Genomic DNA, 20,852 nt, shown 5'->3' with positions numbered 1-20,852 from the left:
GAAAAAGAAAAAGAAAGAACGACAGAAAGAAAGAACGACAGAAAGAAAGAATGACAGAAAGACAGAACAACAGACAGAAAGACAGAACAACAAAAAGAACGACAAAAAGAAAGAACGAACGACAGAAAGAAAGAACGAACGACAGAAAGACAGAACGAACGACAGAAAGACAGAACGACAGAAAGACAGAACGACAGAACGACAAAGAAAAAGAACGAACGACAGAAAGAAAGAACGACAGAAAGACAGAAAAATAAAAAGAAAGAACGACAAAGAAAGAACGACAGAAAGAAAGAATGACAAAGAACGACAGAAAGAACGACAGAAAGAAAGAAAGAAAGAAAGAAAGAAAGAACGACAGAAAGAACGACAGAAAGAAAGAAAGAAAGAAAGACAGAACGACAGACAGAACGACAAAAAGAAAGAACGAACGACAGAAAGAACGAATGACAGAAAGAAAGAACGACAGAAAGAAAGAACGACAGAAAGACAAAGAACGAATGACAGAAAGAAAAAGACAGAACGACAGAAAGAACGACAAAAAGAACGACAGAAAAAGAAAAAGAAAGACAGAAAGAAAGAAGGACAGAAAGAAAGAAAGAAACAACAGAAAGACAGAACGACAGAAAAAAAGAAAGACAGAACGACAGAAAGAAAGAAAGAAAGACAGAAAGAAAGAAAGAAAGAACGACAGAAAGACAGAACGACAAACAGAACGAAAGAAAGAAACAACAACAGAAAGACAGAACGACAAAGAAAGAACGACAGAACGAAAGAAAGAAACAACAACAGACAGAACGACAGAAAGACAAAGAAAGAAAGAACGAACGACAGAAAGAAAGAAAGAACGAACGACAGAAAGAAAGAAAGAAAGACAGAATGACAGAAAGAAAGAAAGAACGACAATGACAGAAAGAACGACAAAAAGAACGACAATGACAGAAAGAACGACAAAAAGAACGACAATGACAGAAAGAACGACAAAAAGAACGACAGAACGAAAGAAAGAACGACAGAAAGAAAGAAAGAAAGAAAGAAAGAAAGAAAGAAAGAAAGAAAGACAGAAAGGACAGAAAGAAAGAAAGACAGAAAGGACAAAGAAAGAAAGAAAGAAAGAAAGAAAGAAAGAAAGAAAGAAAGAAAGAAAGAAAGAAAGAAAGAAAGAAAGAAAGAAAGAAAGAAAGACAGAAAGAAAGAAAGAAAGAAAGAAAGAAAGAAAGAAAGAAAGAAAGACAGAAAGGACAAAGAAAGAAAGAAAAAGAAAGAAAGAACGACAAACAGAATGAAAGAAAGAAACAACAGAAAGACAGAACGACAGAAAGAAAGAAAGAAAGAAAGAAAGAAAGAAAGACAGAACAACAGAAAGAAAGAAAGAACGACAGAAAGAAAGAAAGAAAGAAAGACAGAACGACAAACAGAACGACGGAACGACAGAACGACAGAAAGAAAGAAAGAACGACAGAAAGAAAGAATGACAGAAAGACAAAGAAAGACAGAACGACAAAGAACGACAGAAAGAAAGAACGACAGAAAGAAAGAACGACAGAAAGAAAGAAAGAAAGAACAACAGAACGACAGAAAGAAAGACAGAACGACAAACAGAACGACGGAACGACAGAAAGAAAGAAAGAACGACAGAAAGAAAGAATGACAGAAAGACAAAGAAAGACAGAACGACAAAGAACGACAGAAAGAAAGAACGACAGAAAGAAAGAACGACAGAAAGAAAGAAAGAAAGAACAACAGAACGACAGAAAGAAAGACAGAACGACAAACAGAACGACGGAACGACAGAAAGAAAGAAAGAACGACAGAAAGAAAGAATGACAGAAAGACAAAGAAAGACAGAACGACAAAGAACGACAGAAAGAAAGAACGACAGAAAGACAGAACGACAAAGAACGAACGAACGAACGACAGAAAAAAAGAGAAAGAACAGAAAGACAGATCGACAGAACGACAGAAAGAAAGACAGAACGACAGAAAGAAAGAAAAAGAACGATAGAATGACAGAAAGAAAGAAAGAACGACAAAGAACGACAGAAAGAACGACAGAAAGAAAGAAAGAACGACAGAATGTAAGAACGACAAAGAAAGAATGACAGAAAGACAGTAAGAACGACAAAGAACGACAGAAAGACAGAAAGAACGACAAAGACAGAAAGAAAGAACGACAGAACGACAGAAAGAACGACAGAAAGAACGACAGAAAGAACGACAAAGACAGAAAGACAGAAAGAACGACAGAACGAACAGACAGACTGACAGACAGACAGAAAGAAAGACAGAAAGACAGAAAGAAAAGAAAGAAAGAAAGATGAATGAACGAACGACATAGAAAGAACGATAGACAGACAGATGGATGGACTAAAGAAAGAACGAACGAAAGATAGATAGATACTCAGACAAAAGGACGGAAGGACAGACGGACAGAACAATAGAACAGATATCCAGACAGATGGACGGATGGTCAGACAGAATTGACAGACATTCAGAATGACAGACAGACGGACAGAACGACAGACAGAACAAAAGATAGATCGACAGATAGACGGACAGACGGAAGGACAGAATGACAAAAGAATAACAGACAGACAGAACAGAATCTGATATCAAGTATATTAAAATGTTTCATTATAACTGAGCAACAGTGGGCAGTGTTGTAGTCGAAATCAGCTCATTCGAGACCCGAGTATATTTAGTTCAAGTTAAGACCGAGGCCAGAAGACAGTCAAGTCTGAACCAAGACCGAGGCCAGAAGAGCATCATGTTCAAATCAAGACCGAGACCAGAAGAGGGTTGAGTCTGAATCAAGACAAAACCAGAATAGGGTCGAGTCCAAATCAAGACAAAACCAGAATAGGGTCGAGTCCAAATCAAGATGGAGACCAGAAGAGGGTCGAGTCCGAATCAAGACGGAGAACAGAAGAGGGTTGAGTCCAAATCCAGACGGAGAAAAGAAGAGGGTCGAGTCTGAATCAAGACGGAGAACAGAAGCGGGTCGAGCCTGAATCAAGAAGGAGACCAGAAGAGGGTCGAGCCTGAATCAAGACGGAGACCAGAAGAGGGTCGAGTCTGAATCAAGACGGAGACCAGAAGAGGGGGGAGCATGAAAGAAGACAAGAGGGTCGAGCCTGAATCAAGACGGAGACCAGAAGAGGGTCGAGTCTGAATCAAGACGGAGACCAGAAGAGGGTCGAGTCTGAATCAAGACAGAGACAAGAGGGTCGAGTCTAAATCAAGATGGAGAACAGAAGAGGGTTGAGTCCAAATCCAGACAGAGAAAAGAATAGGGTCGAGTCTGAACCAAGACAGAGACAAGAGGGTCAAGTCTAAATCAAGATGGAGAACAGAAGAGGGTCGAGTCTGAATCAAGACTGAGACCAGAAGAGGGTCGAGTCTGAATCAAGACTGAGACCAGAAGAGGGTCGAGTCTGAATCAAGACTGAGACCAGAAGAGGGTCGAGTCTGAATCAAGACGGAGACAAGAGGGTCAAGTCTGAATCAAGACGGAGACCAGAAGAGGGTCGAGTCTAAATCAAGATGGAGAACAGAAGAGGGTCGAGTCTGAATCAAGACTGAGACCAGAAGAGGGTCGAGTCTGAATCAAGACGGAGACAAGAGGGTCAAGTCTGAATCAAGACGGAGACCAGAAGAGGGTCGAGTCTGAATCAAGACTGAGACCAGAAGAGGGTCGAGTCTGAATCAAGACTGAGACCAGAAGAGGGTCGAGTCTGAATCAAGATTGAGACCAGAAGAGGGTCGAGTCTGAATCAAGATTGAGACCAGAAGAGGGTCGAGTCTGAATCAAGATTGAGACCAGAAGAGGGTCGAGTCTGAATCAAGATTGAGACCAGAAGAGGGTCGAGTCTGAATCAAGATTGAGACCAGAAGAGGGTCGAGTCTGAATCAAGATGGAGACCAGAAGAGGGTCGAGTCTGAATCAAGATGGAGACCAGAAGAGGGTCGAGTCTGAATCAAGATGGAGACCAGAAGAGGGTCGAGTCTGAATCAAGATGGAGACCAGAAGAGGGTCGAGTCTGAATCAAGATGGAGACCAGAAGAGGGTCGAGTCTGAATCAAGATGGAGAACAGAAGAGGGTCGAGTCTGAATCAAGATGGTGAACAGAAGAGGGTCGAGCCTGAATCAAGATGGGGCACAGAAGAGGGTCGAGCCTGAATCAAGAGAGGGTAGAGTCTGGATCAAGATGGTGAACAGAAGAGGGTAGAGTCTGAATCAAGATGGTGAACAGAAGAGGGTCGAGTCTGAATCAAGATGGAGAACAGAAGAGGGTAGATTCTGGATCAAGATGGTGAACAGAAGAGGGTAGAGTCTGGATCAAGACAAAACCAGAAGAGGGTCGAGTCCAAATCAAGATGGAGAACAGAAGATGGTTGAGTCTGAATCAAGACAAAACCAAAAAAGGGTTAAGTCCGAATCAAGACCAAGACCAGAAGATGGTTGAGTCCAAATGAAGATGGAGAACAGAAGGGTCGAGTCCGAGACAAGACCGAGACCTGAGGACGGATGAATGAAGTCTGGTTTCACATCCGCAGCGCAGTGTTTTCCAGTCCAGAAACACAATAGAACAGTCGGCACAGACCACAACACGTTGTTGCGGTTTTCGATTTAAAATGCCATGACAGGACCAAGACCATGTCAATATGGTCTAGACTCAGTCTTGAGATGGAGTCCGGTCTGGAGTACTATCTACAGCACTGACAGCAGGTTTTTGTGTAGTGAAGTTACAGTCTTCATCTGTCTATTTAAATATACATGACCCAATGCATAAAATATTTGAAGTGCACAATATGCATCACCTCTGTCTTTTGGAGCATGGTCTAGACTCAGTCTTGAGATGGAGTCCGGTCTGGAGTACTATCTACAGCACTGACAGCAGGTTTTTGTGTAGTGAAGTTACAGTCTTCATCTGTCTATTTAAATATACATGACCCAATGCATAAAATAAGTGCACAATATGCATCATCTGTCTTTTGGAGCAATAGCATAATGCAAACTACTGTAGTCTGATTAACGTGTACACACACTGGACAAATTCAAGCTACAATTTGATTATTTAGGTTTCGCAAAAAAAATGGACTGGTATAATTTGAGTTGAACTGAAGTGTTTACATGGCATTTTACCAACTGAAATCAAAATGTTAAATTCACCAATTTCAATTGGTAGCAGAGAAGTGGTAGCTCATTCAAATAACGCAATCAACAATCTCAACTAAAGATTGTAAAGAAAACACCAAAGAAATTAACGAAAAAGTCTTGTGGTCAGAAATTATGCGCATCCAAAAGGATTAACTACCAGTTATTTAATCGAGATAATGTTGAAAAAGCTGAAAAGACAGAAGGCGCGTTTCCATTACCCTTCAAATTGCGCAAATTGAAATTGCGAATTGAAAATATGCCTAAATGGAAATGCGTCAATTTCGCAAAAACAGCCATATAATCGCAAAAAAGTTTTTACACTCGCATGAGGTGGTTTTTCAGGCAATGCACAAAAGGATTAATTTGCAAAACTGCAATGGAAACGGCTTTTTCGCATTTACAGGTCACATGGTATATGTAAAAAGTCATATGATCATTCTTCAAATGTACTATAACCTCCAAGAAACACTTCATAAGTGGCCGCGCTCCAGTATAAGGGGCTTTCCCTACTATTAATACTAAGACAATTTACACTGCACACGTCTGCGGTGCAGTGTGGCTCTGATACGGTCACTGAAGCTGATTGCGGCCACTCAATGCTTGTGTTAATTTTTTTACACAGTCTATGGTTTATTCACGCCACGCACATTTCTGAAGCGGCTCTCTTTGCTGCTTCTGTAAAGATACACGCATAAGCCTCCTTTGAATAAATATAGCCAAAATCCCACCAAAATCCGTTGCCATGACTTATCGCGAGAGGCAAAAGTTTACGTTTTAGCCGCATAACATTGGTTAATGGAAACGCCGCCATTTCGCAATACTTTTTTATCGACATTCAGAAAATATCGCCAAAGTTTTGCGCAATTCTGTAATGGAAACGCACCTAGTGATGCTCAAGGATGTTTCAGTTCACAAGCTTCTACATGCTTCAAACAAACTCTTTTAAGACATTTTCTTAAAGATATTAAACCACAAACCTTGCAAACTTTGTAGAATCAAGCACATGCAGAAGTTCCCCCCTGAAGCGATTTTTATAGCAGTTTGGTAACTTAAATTAGTGATCCTAATACAACTGATGTAAGGTAACAAACTGCCTCATTTGTCTGACAAACTCATTTTAGGTCTTTGATTCTCTACTAATGAGTTGATGACCTGAATCAGGTGTGTCTGATTAAGACGACATGCAAAATGTAGCTCCAGGAACGTGGTTAGGAACCACTGCCTTTCATGACTTATTGTAGAGGACATTTCACAGAGGGGCGATAAAACCCTGCACTCCTCGATTCCCAGAAATTGTTTAGAAGCCAGTCAGCCAATCAGACTTGAACTTGCAATTTTGGAAAGCCAGTGGGACCAGTGCCTCGAGATCTAGGGCTTTCAAACTCTCAAGGCTACAGTGAACCAAGATAGATTTCCAAAAGAATCTGAGGTCCTCGGCACATACTAGGGAAGGACTATGAGGGCCCCTCTGTGCAATGAGCACACCTGTGGATGATTTTGTGAGCAATAAGGCAAGAACGCTTTCAAAAGGTAGGGCTTTCACTTTTTAAAGATGTGGTTACGGATAAATGTATGATGGAGATGCAACAAACAGGTTTATTTTTTAAAGTGCCGGCACAAGCGCTCTGGATGGTTATTCCTCAGCCTGTGTTGCCCCACTGGAGCGCGCACAGATTTATCACGTACTGGATGAGAAGAAAGCCAGGGAGACGGGATGTGAGACTAGGAAGGACTAAATTTGAAGCAGCAGTGGGGGTCCCCGGAGTGAACGGTCATAGAGACAAATATGTTTTTTCATTAGGAATGGAATGGATCCATTCTTCAGTCATGTGACATGGCATGATGGTAATCAGGTGCTATAAAGACACAGACAGAACATATGGGTACAATCCACCCACAAACATGTTTGTGCTGAACAAATCATGCAAATGAAAAGTAGATGGTTTCAATGGCCTGAGATATTACCATCAGCAGTGAATCACTCATTTTTCTTGCTATGCATGACACAGAATTTACCATTTCATCACTTCTAATGTGGTAAAGACTGTCACCAAATATATAACTATATAAACATTTTATACACACAAACACACACGCCCGTGCTATTTTAAAAACTATTATATACTGTATATATATATTTTTTTTTTTTTGCATTTCCATCTCTTATTTTAATTTTAGTTAATGTTTTAGTCATTTTCTTGCAATTAATTTTTAGATTTCTACATAGTTTTTACTTAATTTTTATTTCAGTTTTAGCAGTAGTTATTTTAGTACATAAAACATGCTTATGATTTTTAATGGTTTATGGTTTTAGTTAACGATAATGATCCTGATAAAATGTGATTAATTCAAGTATTACATTTATTATGTAATGTATTTTATAATATAAAATAAAATTTATTTTTTTAACCATAAATATATTCTTTGTATAACTATATATTCTGATCACTCTATATCACTTGAACGTTAAGTAACTGCACAACTCATAGATCATAGAAAGAAAAGAGGAACGGAAAGACTGGGGATGGTCCAAAAAGAAGTGCACAACCTGGATGCCTGCTTTCCTGTGCAGATTAAAGTCTCGTGAAGAAAATAAAGTTTATTGCCTGGAAAGAGGAGGGAGAAGGCATGTAAAAGCATTAAAGCAATGGAGGTGAACAATTAGACAGATGGCCGGGTTTCAGAGGGAAAAAAAAGGACTAGAGAAATAGAGGGAGAGAGCATATATGGACGAAATTGTTCAAGAATTTTATGAGAAAGTCCGACATGCGCACATCTCTTCAAGGGCACGGAAAGAGCAGAGAGATGAGCTTTCTCTGGCGAACTTTAGTGTTTAACGCTGAGTGTGCAAACAGAGCGGAGCAGGTGACAGACCAAAGAGCTCTGAGACGCTGCAGCTGGAAACATAGGCAGCATTAATTCATCGTGGGAAAAGGCTTGTTTTTTAGCTTTTCCCAATTAGTAAGCTACATTATTTTTTTTATGGATATTTTATTCTTGTTTAATTTTTAACATTTTGTCTCTGACGAGAAGAAAAATATATTTTTTTAGAGTATGAATTATATTAATTATATATTATATATTATGCTATAGTATATTACATTACATTATATAAATAATGATATACTTAATATTAATAAAAACAATACATTATTATTATTATTATTATTATTATTATATGATTAGACTGTGCAAATCTAGACAAAAAATAATCTTAAATATTCTTTTCATTTGTTGGTCACTTCATAATCTGCATAATCCATTTATGTTATTTCATAGTTTTAATGACTGTACAATTATTCCAAAATGTGGGAACTATTAATAAAGATTAAGCAGGTGATTGCTGTTGTACGCAGCAAAGAAAATGTATTTGCTCAAATATGATTGGAAATCGTTGCAAATCAGACTTGAACCTGCATCACGAGCGTGTATAAAGAAACGTGGCTATGCAGGCTGACAGTGTCTAAAGCACGCATGGGAACTCTGGGTAATTGATCTATGACAGGAAAGCTCTTCGCTATGCCGTTGTTGATTACACATTCTCATCAGTTTGGGAAATGCCTTAAAATCATTTCACCTAATGGATGGGCTGTTACTCCATCCGTTTCCTGCCTATAGAGGAAGTAGTGCTAATTAAGTGGCCATTCACTCTAATGTGAACAGGATGTAGTTTCTTTCTCAGACACAAAGTAATTAACATACAGTTAAGAGCTTGATTACGAGGTGGATACAAGACTCGACATTACACTGGTAAATATAAAGCTTCCAAAAGGGGGTTTTCACAGCAATGACGAAACAAGATCCATTTTTAGTTCCCTAAAGAACATTTCAGTGAAAAGTTCTTGCAAGAACTATTTCGGCTTTTGAGCAAAAAATATTAAAATGATATATACTAATTTTCTACTGTAAAACAACCTTTTGTTCAGTGGAAATGCTCAATGGATGTTAAAGATTCTTCCACAGATGCCAATAAAGAAACTTTATTTTTAGGAATGTAGCATATTTAATGCATTAGTCCATAAGAGGCTGTACTTTACATTGAATTTACCACAGTAAAGGAAAACTGATGAGGAATTAACCCCTAATGAATCAAACCATTTTGTGAACCTGTTTTACGAATTCAAAAAAAAAAAATTCCAATAAATTGATCAAAAGTGACAGACATTTACATTGCTACACAAAAAAAATGATAATAAAAATACCATTTTATTTTTATTCTGTCATGACGTCCACCAACATATATGTTTTCGTTATGGATAATAATCAGAAATGTTTCTTGAGCAGCAAATCAGCAATGATTTCTAAAGGATCTGATCACAGCAATAAATTACATTTTACAATATCTTCACATAGAAAACGGTCCTTTTAAAATGTAATAATATATATTGAATAATATATATATATATATATTAAAATGATAATAACTGCATATCCACCGCTTTGCCAACTGAAAATGTGGGGTCAATGAGAATAGTTTTTTTTAATAAATTAAAAAATAATAATAATAATTATATCAGCTAACCAGAATTAAAATCTGCAAAAAAAATTTATAACTATGACAGTATTAAAAACATTGTGTTTCGTCAAGCTAATAAGATCAAGTAGAAAAAGTCGAAAAATAAAACGATATGTGAGACCGACTAAGGTTATGAATACAAAACGGAGAAAACGAGCGGAAAAGAGTGAGCGTGTGCGCGTAGCGTTACACAGAAGTCCTGATCTGAAAAGGGCACCTTTTAAAAGCAATTAGACGGGTGACTTTGAGCACCTCATCTTACCTGCTCCATTATTATTTGCCTTTGATGAGCGCAAGTCTTTTTTCCCTCTCCCTCGCTCTCCTTCTTCCTCAAAGAAAGAGAAACGGCGGGAAATTTCAGTGACCTTGCCGTGACCTGACCACACAAAATTGGTCATCAACTTTTAAGACTGTATTTTATCATATATTTTTTTTTAAAGAAGGAGAGGAGAGAAAAATGGCCAGCGTTGCCGCTCCATACATCATCCTGTCACGATTATGACATTCCTTCATAAATACCCTCCAATCTCTGCTCCACCTGGCTGCCTCGCTTTCAGGCCTTCTGGAGGTGGCTAATTACTCCACGTACACAACCCTGCTCCCTCTCTTCCTCCGATCCTCCTGAAACACAGTCGCGCGCAGACAACAGAGAAAAGAGTGCGAGCCGAGACCCTTTCATTCGCACGCGCCAATTAATAAAGAGGCGGCCCCTCTCGAGGGCCGCTGGAAAGTGTCGGCTCAGCACATCGCCAGAGAATATGCAATTTCCTCAAGTTAAGTCTATATTAAATTGATTTCTTCTGTATCTGACAGGGCTTTGGGTCCTTCTCTCTGTAATCTACAGGTTTGCTCTCTCTCTCCCTTTCTCTCCCGGAATCAAGTTGCAAATCAAACAGTTGGAGATATGAAGGAGGATATGGAAGGACACAGAATGATTTTCCAGCTGAGAAACACAAGAGATGAGCACGCATGCGTGAGCTCAATGGGAAGAGAGCGGACGAGAACGGGACGTTCTGTGAAACACTGACTAAAGTGTGCGTTTCTGAACAAATCTGCTTAATCGCAATCGCCCCTGTTTTTTAAAACACATGCATGTCTTATTGATGTGAACAAATTGTATTCATAACCCTTCATCAAAGTGTAATAACTTGCTAAACCTCTGAAATGGGAAAATATAGGTAAATAAAATGTTTCAAAACCAGAAGGGTTCATAAAACATGTAATGTTTTATAACGTTGTTCTATTATATTTTTGACTTAAATTTTCACTGTATTTGAAATCTGGTCTTATTGTGAATGATGCATTCATGCATATTATTGAACAATGGAAAACGTTTGTCTTCATAATATTTTAAGCTAAAATGACTTTCCTTTTCTTAACTCGTGTCACTAAGGCCTCTTAAATTCAAGTGCCGTCCTTTTGTAAACGTGTGTTGCACGTCAACTAAAACAGCTGACTAAATCTGACAAATCTCCTTTTCTGGAACAGCCTCTCCAGGGAAAGTTATTAATAAATTAAATAAATATTTTGTCAATTGTTGTATATACACACTACAATTCGAAAGTTTGGGGTTAGTAAGATGTTTTTTTCCCAAGAAATTAATTATCTTATTCAGCTATGATGTGCTAAAACAGTAACAGCAAAGATTTTTACATTATTCCAAATAATTATAAATAATTACCATTACAAATAAATGCTCATATTTTGAACTTTCTATTAAACAAAGACTCCTGAGAAAAAAAGGGGGGGGGGGGGGTATGACAGTTTCCAAAACAATATTAAGATGAAAGTTTCAGAAAAAGCAGCAAAACAGTATATTAGAATGATTTCTGAAGATCATGTGACGCTGAAGACTGAAGTAATGATGCTGAAAATTCAGCTTTGGTCACAGGAATAAATTACATTTAAAACATTCACATAGAAAACAGTTTTTTAAAGGGGTCATATGATGCGGCTCCTTCACCGGGACCGCCGTTCTCGACCCCGCCGCCTCAGCTCAATCTTGCCCGACTTCGGTCCACGCGAAGCCGGGGCTTTCGCTCACGCTAGGTCGCTGTGTGTTTCGTTGTGAAAGCGAAACTACTTTGTTTGGTCTTCCAAAAGAGGACGATATCCGCTTCGTCATGCCTGGAGCTGATCCGTGCTGGTCGCTGAGGGAATACTTCAACTTAGTGCTGTGGATCGCCGGCACATTTTATGGAGAACTGTTTACTGATCCTGGGAGAGTAACGTTAGACTAAAATGCCGGCAGTTCTGACTCACGTAAGAACATTTTCTTTTATAATTTGCCACTGATTATTCAAACGCGAGTTTTGGGCAGTGTGGAGTAGCACTTGTTGTTTGTCATTTCTCTGATCACAAATGCAGAAAGGGTTTTATGTTTACGCGGCACGTAAAAAGTTTTAATGTTTTTGTGTCGTCGCTCCGGCCGGACACGCCATCACAGTATGGTGAGGGGCGTAACATTTCCGTCTCATGCTTGAGGTATTCGGCCAATCACAATGCACTGGATAGCTGGCCAATCACAGCACACCTCGCTTTTTCAGACCGATGAGCTTTGTAAAAATCGACGTGTTTCAAAAAGGCGGGGCATAGAGGAGAAACAATAATGTACAGTATGTGGAAAATAATGTTTTTTTTTTTTTTTACTTTAAACCGCATAAACATTTCATTACAAAATAATGTTCTTTTTAGCAACATCATATGACCCCTTTAAACTGTAAAAATATTTCGCATTATTTCTGTTTTTACTGTGCTTTTTTTGTCAAATATATTCAGCCTTGGTGAGCAGAACACGCTTCATTCAAAAATATTAACATTTTAACAACTTCAAACTTTTGAATGTATATTGTTGAAATATATATTGCCAAGTAACAAACTTATTAGCTTAATTTAAGAATAATAAAATAATTATGTACAATAATTATGTATAATGAGCAAAAAAATGTAATGGTAAAGTATTGTGCATGAATAAAACAACAGCATAATATTATCTTTGACGAAGTGATTAGAGAACATAAAATAGAGAAAAGTAAATGAGAATGTATAAGGTGGAAAAAAGTAAGAGACCAGAAAGTTTAAGGTTACAAAAAATACAATAATTTTTTTTCTTTCATCTAACGCTCACAAATGTACATAAAAACATGTCATGAGCCAAAAATAAACAGCCAAATGTGGCTAAAATGGCTATAAAAGAGGCATGTAAATGAGTTACTGACGAATTGGTCTATAATTATTTTTAAGAATTGCACTGAGAAAATTCAGTTTAGTTCAAATCTACCATAAAACATTTATCTGGGAAGGCAGAAAGTTTGCTTTTATTCTAAAACTCCATTCCTGAAACAAAATAATGGCAGATCTCAGTGTTTTTGTGACAGGTTAGGTTTCATCGAGTGACGATGTTTTGCACTGTTTGCCGTAGAAGGGAAAAACATCTAGATGATTCCATTTTCAAACATGTTTCATTTCAAATACAAGATCACATCAATACTGGATATTAACATATCACACTCATCCACTCCCCTCACAACTTCCTGTCTTCTCTTATGAACTCCGCCCACATCATCCTCATCATCATCTCAGCCCCTGTCTGTCCTCCACCTCATCTCTCTCTCTCTCTCTCTCTCTCTGCCCTGCAGGGAACAATTTGATTTGCATCAGGAAGTGAAGTACATTGAAATAATGTGTCTTTATCACAGCAGATATTGAGAGATTTACTCCCAATTTTCCTCAGATCTGCACACGGTGCAAAATTTAGCCACACATCTGCTGTGTTCCCTGGTATCCTAACAACCAGAACTTAATGCAACACCTATCGCTCCCCGATATCCGAGAGCTCGGAATAAACCCCAGCAATTACATATTTACACCAGGTGTATTTTGCAATTCTGCAAGTTTTGCGCTCTCCGATACGGTGGCCGAGATTTAAGGACGTATCAATTGCCTGTGTTGGATCCAAATGAAGTCTGTTCAGAGTAAATGTCACCACGCTGTGCAAAACTTCATATTGTTAATGTCAGCAAAATGAGAGCTCCCAGAGACAAAAAAATATAATGAGTTTCTTCTTTTTATACGCCGTTCTCTTTATGATTGCATTGCTCCAAATCAGGTTTCATGTAATTTTCCTTTATGTGTAGTTTTCTAAAAACAATCTAATATATAATTTCAATATCCAGACAAAACATTTTTAAAAGCACCAGAGATTTTTCTATGTATTTATTCTCTTTGATCATCACTTCAGATGACGTGTATTAAAAACGATGTATTTTCTTATGAAACAGACACTACAGTAATTGAATCCAAGATCAAAAACAGATGGACGCATTTTGTTTTATTCGTCCAATTATTTAAAAAAAACACATTCCAAAACAAAGATAAATTAACTGCATATTTGAAGTATGAAGGCATTTTTTGTAATTACATTTTAATTAAACTGTTTTTATTTTAAAAACTTAAAATGAAACCAATAAAATGTAAAACATTAATATGCTTTGTTTCAGTATAAATATTTTCAGAGGCGGCAAATATGTATTAAATAGAATCATTTTATATATTATATAAATATTTATTTATATATTTAATAATAATTTACAGCTTTATTTCATTTTATTTTCCGGTTTTCTTTTTAGTAAAAAATATTTTAAAGAGCTACATAAAGTGGGAGTCGATTTTGTGAGAACAGAAAATAAAGTTCAATTCATTAGACTTCTTTCTTTGAATATAAATTGGAATAATAACGTGGTTTAAAAACAGGCCAATAATGAAAGCACATAGAGAAGCACATTTGACTCTTGTGCATTCAAACTATGTATGTTTAATACCATCAGTGCCCATGTAATGATGAACTTCACAGAACAATGTAATAAATTTAGCTTGTGAACCATGACCAGGTCAGGGGTCAGAAAAGTGGAGCACCGCTTGACAGGAAATAAACAATGCATTGTAAACAAATTGTGTTATTGCTTTAATCCATGCAGCCTAATTTGATTTGGCGGGAGAGGAGCTCTTCAGGAGGAGCCGACGAGAGATGCAGGGACATCGGACATCTTCCCTCACGCATCTCTGCCGTACCTGTAACCTCATTACGTATGATCTGCAGTGTCTCACGGGGAAGACAGACTACCCTCCGAAGTTCATCAACACTTGCCTGCTATTTCAGGACAAGCAGAGTAATAATAAAGCAAATCAAGTTTGACTGGCCGGACCGGTCGGACTCCAAGGCCGGGACTGGTCTTGTAGGAAAACGAGAACGATCGCCACAAATGTCTGATTTAAAAAAAAAAAAAAACGAATAACCTATCGAATGAATGCAATCAAACTATACAACGGGAAATATGAAGACTAGCAATTGGAAAATAAACACCTTTCTTTGATGAGCAGAACAACCGATTTCTCATGGCGTACTGCAGGAAACAACACAACACACAATTTCCTCATTAAGTTATAGGTATAAATGCTTCAAAGCATGAAATTACCCTTGAGCCCCCTTCTAAAAAAACAACTTGGTTTGCAAATAAATGATCCATGCAATGCAGTAAAATGCACATTATTAAAATAATAGGAGGGATTTAAATTTGCATCTGCAAACTATTCAATGCACATGGAACAGCCACCCCCATTCTTTCCTCCTTTGTTCATTTCATTAGTGAATGATTCAAGTCTGATTCCCGAAAAATTAACGTTAATTCTTCTTTTTCTTAAGTGAATATCCTAATGTCATCGTGTCAAGGACATGTTCAAGTTGTTCAGCAAAGTTTGATACTCTTGTGGCTTTTCCTTTGTCGCCTTCATTGTGAACTCATCGACTCTCTTTCTATCCTTCTTTGTTGCTTTCATTCTCCATATTGTCTTCCACGTTCTCTGAAGTAAAGAAACATAGCCGACAATGTTCAGACACAATAAAACCCTCCTCTCTCTCTTTGATATTGGGCGAATGTCCCATCTGGTCCAAATGGAGAGAAATGACTGGCCATCCATGCTAAGATCTACATTACACCTGAGTTATGGCTACCATTTGCAATTCAGAGTGGCTCTTTGGAGACTTCACCACCTTGGAAACGCACCCATCAGAGCTGGGGTACACAACACAATCAGGTAGATTTACTGTGCCGGGAAAGAGGCTTCAGGAGATTGTGGGCCACATGAGGGCAGGCCGTCCCAAACTCCCATTCTCGCAAAGGCCCTACTGGGCCACATTCAGCCACACTTAATGAGAGAGGCCTAGATAGAGAGACAGGAGAAGAATGAGAAAACGAGACAGAGAATACTCGTGTGATTAAAACCAAGGCGAAATCCCCAATCCTATATTTTTATATTTGTCCAAAAAGTTGGCATTGGGACAAGCATCTCCAGCATTATTCTTGTTAGCTTATGCCCTCAAATGTTGTTTTGTCAAAGAAAAGCACACAATTTAGGTTTCTAGGGAGTGAAAAACAGAGTGTGGTGATCAGAAACAAGGTTTTGAATAGTAACAACAAAAACACAAAACAAAGAGACTTTTAAAAGATGTACAATCGAGGGAATATGGGAAAAATGAAGATCAGATTCAGTCTATAAAATTACCACATTAAGCTGTGTAAAAATGAAGAAATGTATGCGTTCCATTGTGAACATTTCTTTCTTTCTTTTTTTTCCTTTGAGAGCACAAAGTTGTATAAAAGACCTTCAAAGAATACTCTACATAAAGATAAAAACATACAGAAAAGCAAAAAAGGCATGGGACTGCAATATGAAAAAGTTGTGCTATTCATTACATAAGGTGGCAGGTGCGATGCGTAAGCCAAATGGGAGTCAAAGAGGAATAAACAAAAAGAGCTGGAAAACAGAGCTGCGGCTTTGTGATGGTTAGGGATCAGATATTAGTAGGAAGAAGGGAAAAAATCTTGCAAAAAAAGGAGGGCTCTGAAACATTAATCAAACTCTTCACCTAGTGGGCAGCCATATGGCTGAACAGCATGCGTATCGCACAAACTTGCTGATCTCCAGTAACGGGGTGCAATTAATTCCGCTGGCTGCATCCAGCGCGGACTACCAGTTAAGAGCACCGGGAGTACGGAGGAACAGGGAAAAAAGTGCTGCACCTCTTTTTTCTGCCCAAAAAGCAGAGGGTTCAAACGCTGAGTGATGAATGAAGAGGTGGTTAGGGCCCTCTCCCAACCGAGACTGCGCAGGGATGGAGGGATCAGCCGGGAGGAAGATATAGGGAGGCAAGACACAGTGATATAAGGTGTATAGATTTGAAAAAAACTCCATTGTAGAACAAAAAAAAATCTGCAGGTGAGTTTGGTTCCCAAAGTGCATCACTCTCACAGTCTCTAGCTATATAGAGTTCAGCACCATGGACAGGGGATAAAACCAGTGCAGACCTATGAGTGATGGAGTACCCAAATAGACAAGTGTCCAGTAGCGCAATAGCAAGCTGGGTAGTAGTCCACCGTACACCACTTCAGGCTTCACAAAAGGGCACTTATGAGCACCCTTTTAAAAAACTTTGGCAAACAGGACACCCTATAGCACGGTTCCACAAATCCAGCACTTGTGGGCCACTGCCCCGCAGACTTCAGCTCAAACCCTGATCAAACTTAACTACCTGTAATTTTCTAGTAACTCTAGACCTTAATTAGCTTGCTTAAGTGTTTTTGATTAGGGAGGGAACTAAACTCTGCAGGGCAGTGCTCCTGTAGGGCTGGAAATCAGGAACCCTGCCATACAGTACTGTGGACTTGCAAACACACACAAAGAAAGTCCACTAATAAGTACATATCACTGCAGTTTCCAAAAGAAATGAACACTAGAGGCAGTAAAACTCCAACACCTTTTATTCCTTTTCTCACAAATGACCAGAGTTTCGATTAATAAAGCATCATTTTTGCACAGTTACTTGAAGAATATTATGTTATGACTTCAAAACAATTTTAATACGCAGGAAGATTTGAAAACTGATGCTTTTCAATGTTAGCATCACACATATCCAGCTTCATATCTATGGGTTTTCACAGACGGTAGGTTTTGTTCGGTAGCTCACGGAGATGTACTTAAGAGGCGAGGAGCTCCGGTTCGAATCCCGTGTAACTACGGTTCGACAAAACAGTTCAAATCTGCATATTAGGAAGTTCAACTGGCATGGTTGCATCAACAAATGCGTTTTTATCATTTTTGCATTTGTTAACACTATCGGGTAGGTTTAGGGTTGCGTTTGTGTAGGGGGCATATTTCCAACACGATAGAGCATTAGCTTTTAGCGACAGTACCCGGATATTTGAATTCTGAACCGCCGCAATACATACCTGAAGCAATACGTGCCTATATCAACATAATAAAAACGTAACAGGGTTCACGTATTGAACCCGTGTTTTAGCGCCACTCAGTGAGGCGAGGAGCTCCGGTTCGAATCCCGTGTAACTACGGTTCGACAAAACAGTTCAAATCTGCATATTAGGAAGTTCAACTGGCATGGTTGCATCAACAAATGCGTTTTTATCATTTTTGCATTTGTTAACACTATCGGGTAGGTTTAGGGTTGCGTTTGTGTAGGGGGCATATTTCCAACACGATAGAGCATTAGCTTTTAGCGACAGTACCCGGATATTGGAATTCTGAACCGCCGCAATACATACCTGAAGCAATACGTGCCTATATCAACATAATAAAAACGTAACAGGGTTCACGTATTGAACCCGTGTTTTAGCGCCACTCAGTGGACATTTCTCTTTAAAAATGCGGCGAAACGTGCAGTAAGGTACGTAAAAAAAGTGTTGCAGAAAAGTACCCAGAGGTACGTATTTTTATGAGACCAGGTTGGCTATGACTCATCAAGATGACAAGTTGCATGGACTGTTTGGTAGTAGACCACCATGAAGCAAGCACCAGTCCAGGCTTCCCACAAACAAACATTGAGGATGCACCTGTAATAACTCTTTTGAACCATAAAATGTCAAAGTGGGACAACCCTACAGCCTGACATCAAGTGCCCCATTTGGGATAGGGTCTCTTTGTTCCCCTTGTGGTGTAATCAGGTTGTATAACTGATGCCTGTCCACTGCCGAGACTTCTTCTCTCACAGAGTTAGACTTTATAATCATCACTTACAAATTCTGTAAAAACTGCTGGCTTTGTTTTCCTGCAAAATTAGATGCTCTTTTACATGCTTAATGAACTTGAGAGGCCTATGCTCGTAACCTGGAATATTTTAGTTTTGTAAATGAGAGGGAGTTGCCTATTCCCCTGGCCCTCTCCTCCACCTGGCCCATACCAATATCCGAAACGACTTTGGAGATGTTTCCTTCATTAGAATATACTCCTCCTCCCAAGACTCTTTTTTGCATTTTGAGCTGTTGCTTTATGATCCTTGTGGGACACCATTAATGAGAGGAACTCCACGTCTCTCAACATACTGTGAGGACAGGTCTGCATTTCTCCACTTCTGCTGAAGTCCGGCAGGCTATAACGGAATAATGAGCTGCATTCATCATGGGCATGGCATCCACACACACTCATAGACACACAAGCATGCAGAAACAAGGCACACAACCCCTTGTTGTCACACTCATTCTCTCTGAAAAAGAACAGCAAGCAACACTGCCTCTCAGAGCAGACTGACAAAGTCTGAAAGTGACCCAAACCATAAAAATAACAGTCATTTCTATATTACAATTAAAATATATGATCAAAGTATGCACTGCAAGAACAATCAGAATTATAGTATATCTCCTGATTCACTGTCAGTAAAACATTTTTCGCAAAGGTTTTCTCGGGATGGTCAAAATCATTTAATTAACAATCAAATTCTTTTCTGACAGGTTTCATCAACACTCCTGTGCTGTAGTGGGGTGAGCAAAGACCGTAAATGTGACAGCATGAAAATTGGGGGAAAATTAAGTGTCAATCCGATGAATGGAGGGTGTGCAGAACTGAGAGGACCTTTACAAATGGCAAAGTATGGTGGTCACACATGCTCCCCTTCTGGTTCAGGGCACAAGGTGCAGTAGCTTCCTTAGTGAGTCAAGCATCCCAAGCTGGTGGAGATTTGAGGGCCATGGGTGGTACCCTACCCACGCTCTTCCTGGACCTCAGAGGACAACACTGTGCACCAGAAACACAGCAGTCTCCTAAGGTGAGGCGCAATCTGCGATTTAGAGCTGCACCTTATCACATGATGCCAGAAGTCCATTCTTATGGCACCCCTCTTCTTTTAGAGCTGCTCCAGTTGAAGGGCACGGCTGCAGGGTGGAAACTAATGGAACAGGGTGGCACTGACGTAAGGGGAAGCTGTTGTTCGGTGACAGTGGCTATTCATCGCCAGTAGAAAGAACAATTTATGATTACCTGAGCTTCTGAACAGCACTTTGATTCATGCATGGATCAACTTGTACAGGCTTCCATATTGTTGGTCCTCAACTAGATTCTGGCTGAATCTAGCTTGAGAAGAGGATGTGAAGATAGCAGTTTGTTAATTAATAAGGAATGTAGATATTAACACATAAAATACATCTATAAGAGATGATTGATAGGATGGTGCAATCTATGTTGATATCCATCATATCCCATGGCCTCCAGTATCCCATAAGCTCCTGACTCCAAACCCCAACATCTTTCTCTATCAATCAAACCTCATCACTGCACTCTCTTCCTCAGAAGAGTTGGCCCAATCTTTCCTCAATGTTTTTTTTCCCCCTCAGACGGGGGAAGAGGGGGAGCGGCCGGCAGCCATCATTAATCAATATGTTGGGCTTTATTTGTGATAATTCATCATGACACAATATTAATGGGCAGCTATGCCCTTCAGAGGTGAGCCTCATGCAAATGCGGAGGGGGAAGCAATTAACTTTCGAGCGACGCGCGGATGATTCTAAATGACAAGGATATGTCAATTACCGCAGCCAATAAAGAGAGACAGAGGCTGCGAGGGTAATCTATCCACTTTACGGCTTCTCCTCAGCCTCTTAAAGGTCTGTCTACACTAAGAGAGAGCAATCTTAAAACAGCATCTGGACAGGGCCTTGAATATGGCAGCTACTAAAAGACAATTTAATGATTTAAAACACTGTTTCCCAGGTTATTTCGGCTAGCCCCGCTGCCCTCGTGGCATGCCCGTGTCATGCTAACATAACTTATTTGACTTCAAATGTCTGGAAAGTATGCAACTGACTTTTTTTACCCAACACAGTTCACTTTTTT

General features: G+C 39.1%; 2 protein-coding genes across 3 annotated transcripts in view; one reads left to right on the top strand and one right to left on the bottom strand.

The window, feature by feature from the left end:
- Positions 1-6,213, bottom strand: part of LOC107555694 (WW domain-containing oxidoreductase-like) — a 174,385-nt gene extending 168,172 nt beyond the window's left edge. Inside the window, exon 1 of one of the 2 annotated variants that reach the window (XM_016238562.1) lies at positions 6,139-6,213. The gene's annotated coding sequence lies outside the window, so the exon portion shown is untranslated. The remainder of the gene's footprint in view (positions 1-6,138) is intronic. The other variant, XM_016238561.1, reaches the window with a different exon arrangement.
- Positions 1-19,885, top strand: part of LOC107555674 (putative uncharacterized protein DDB_G0271982) — a 23,649-nt gene extending 3,764 nt beyond the window's left edge. The window contains 5 exon segments of the mRNA XM_016238542.1: positions 8-82; positions 410-463; positions 19,475-19,575; positions 19,647-19,788; positions 19,871-19,885. Coding sequence (XP_016094028.1) covers positions 8-82; positions 410-463; positions 19,475-19,575; positions 19,647-19,788; positions 19,871-19,885 — 387 coding nt within the window.
- The last annotated feature ends 967 nt before the right edge of the window (positions 19,886-20,852 follow it).

The sequence above is a fragment of the Sinocyclocheilus grahami genome, unplaced genomic scaffold (assembly GCF_001515645.1).
Source record: "Sinocyclocheilus grahami isolate Dianchi unplaced genomic scaffold, SAMN03320097.WGS_v1.1 scaffold543.1, whole genome shotgun sequence".
Lineage (NCBI taxonomy): Eukaryota > Metazoa > Chordata > Actinopteri > Cypriniformes > Cyprinidae > Sinocyclocheilus > Sinocyclocheilus grahami.
The sequence above is the reverse complement of the archived record's forward strand: the minus strand, read 5'-3'. Positions and strand labels throughout refer to the sequence as shown.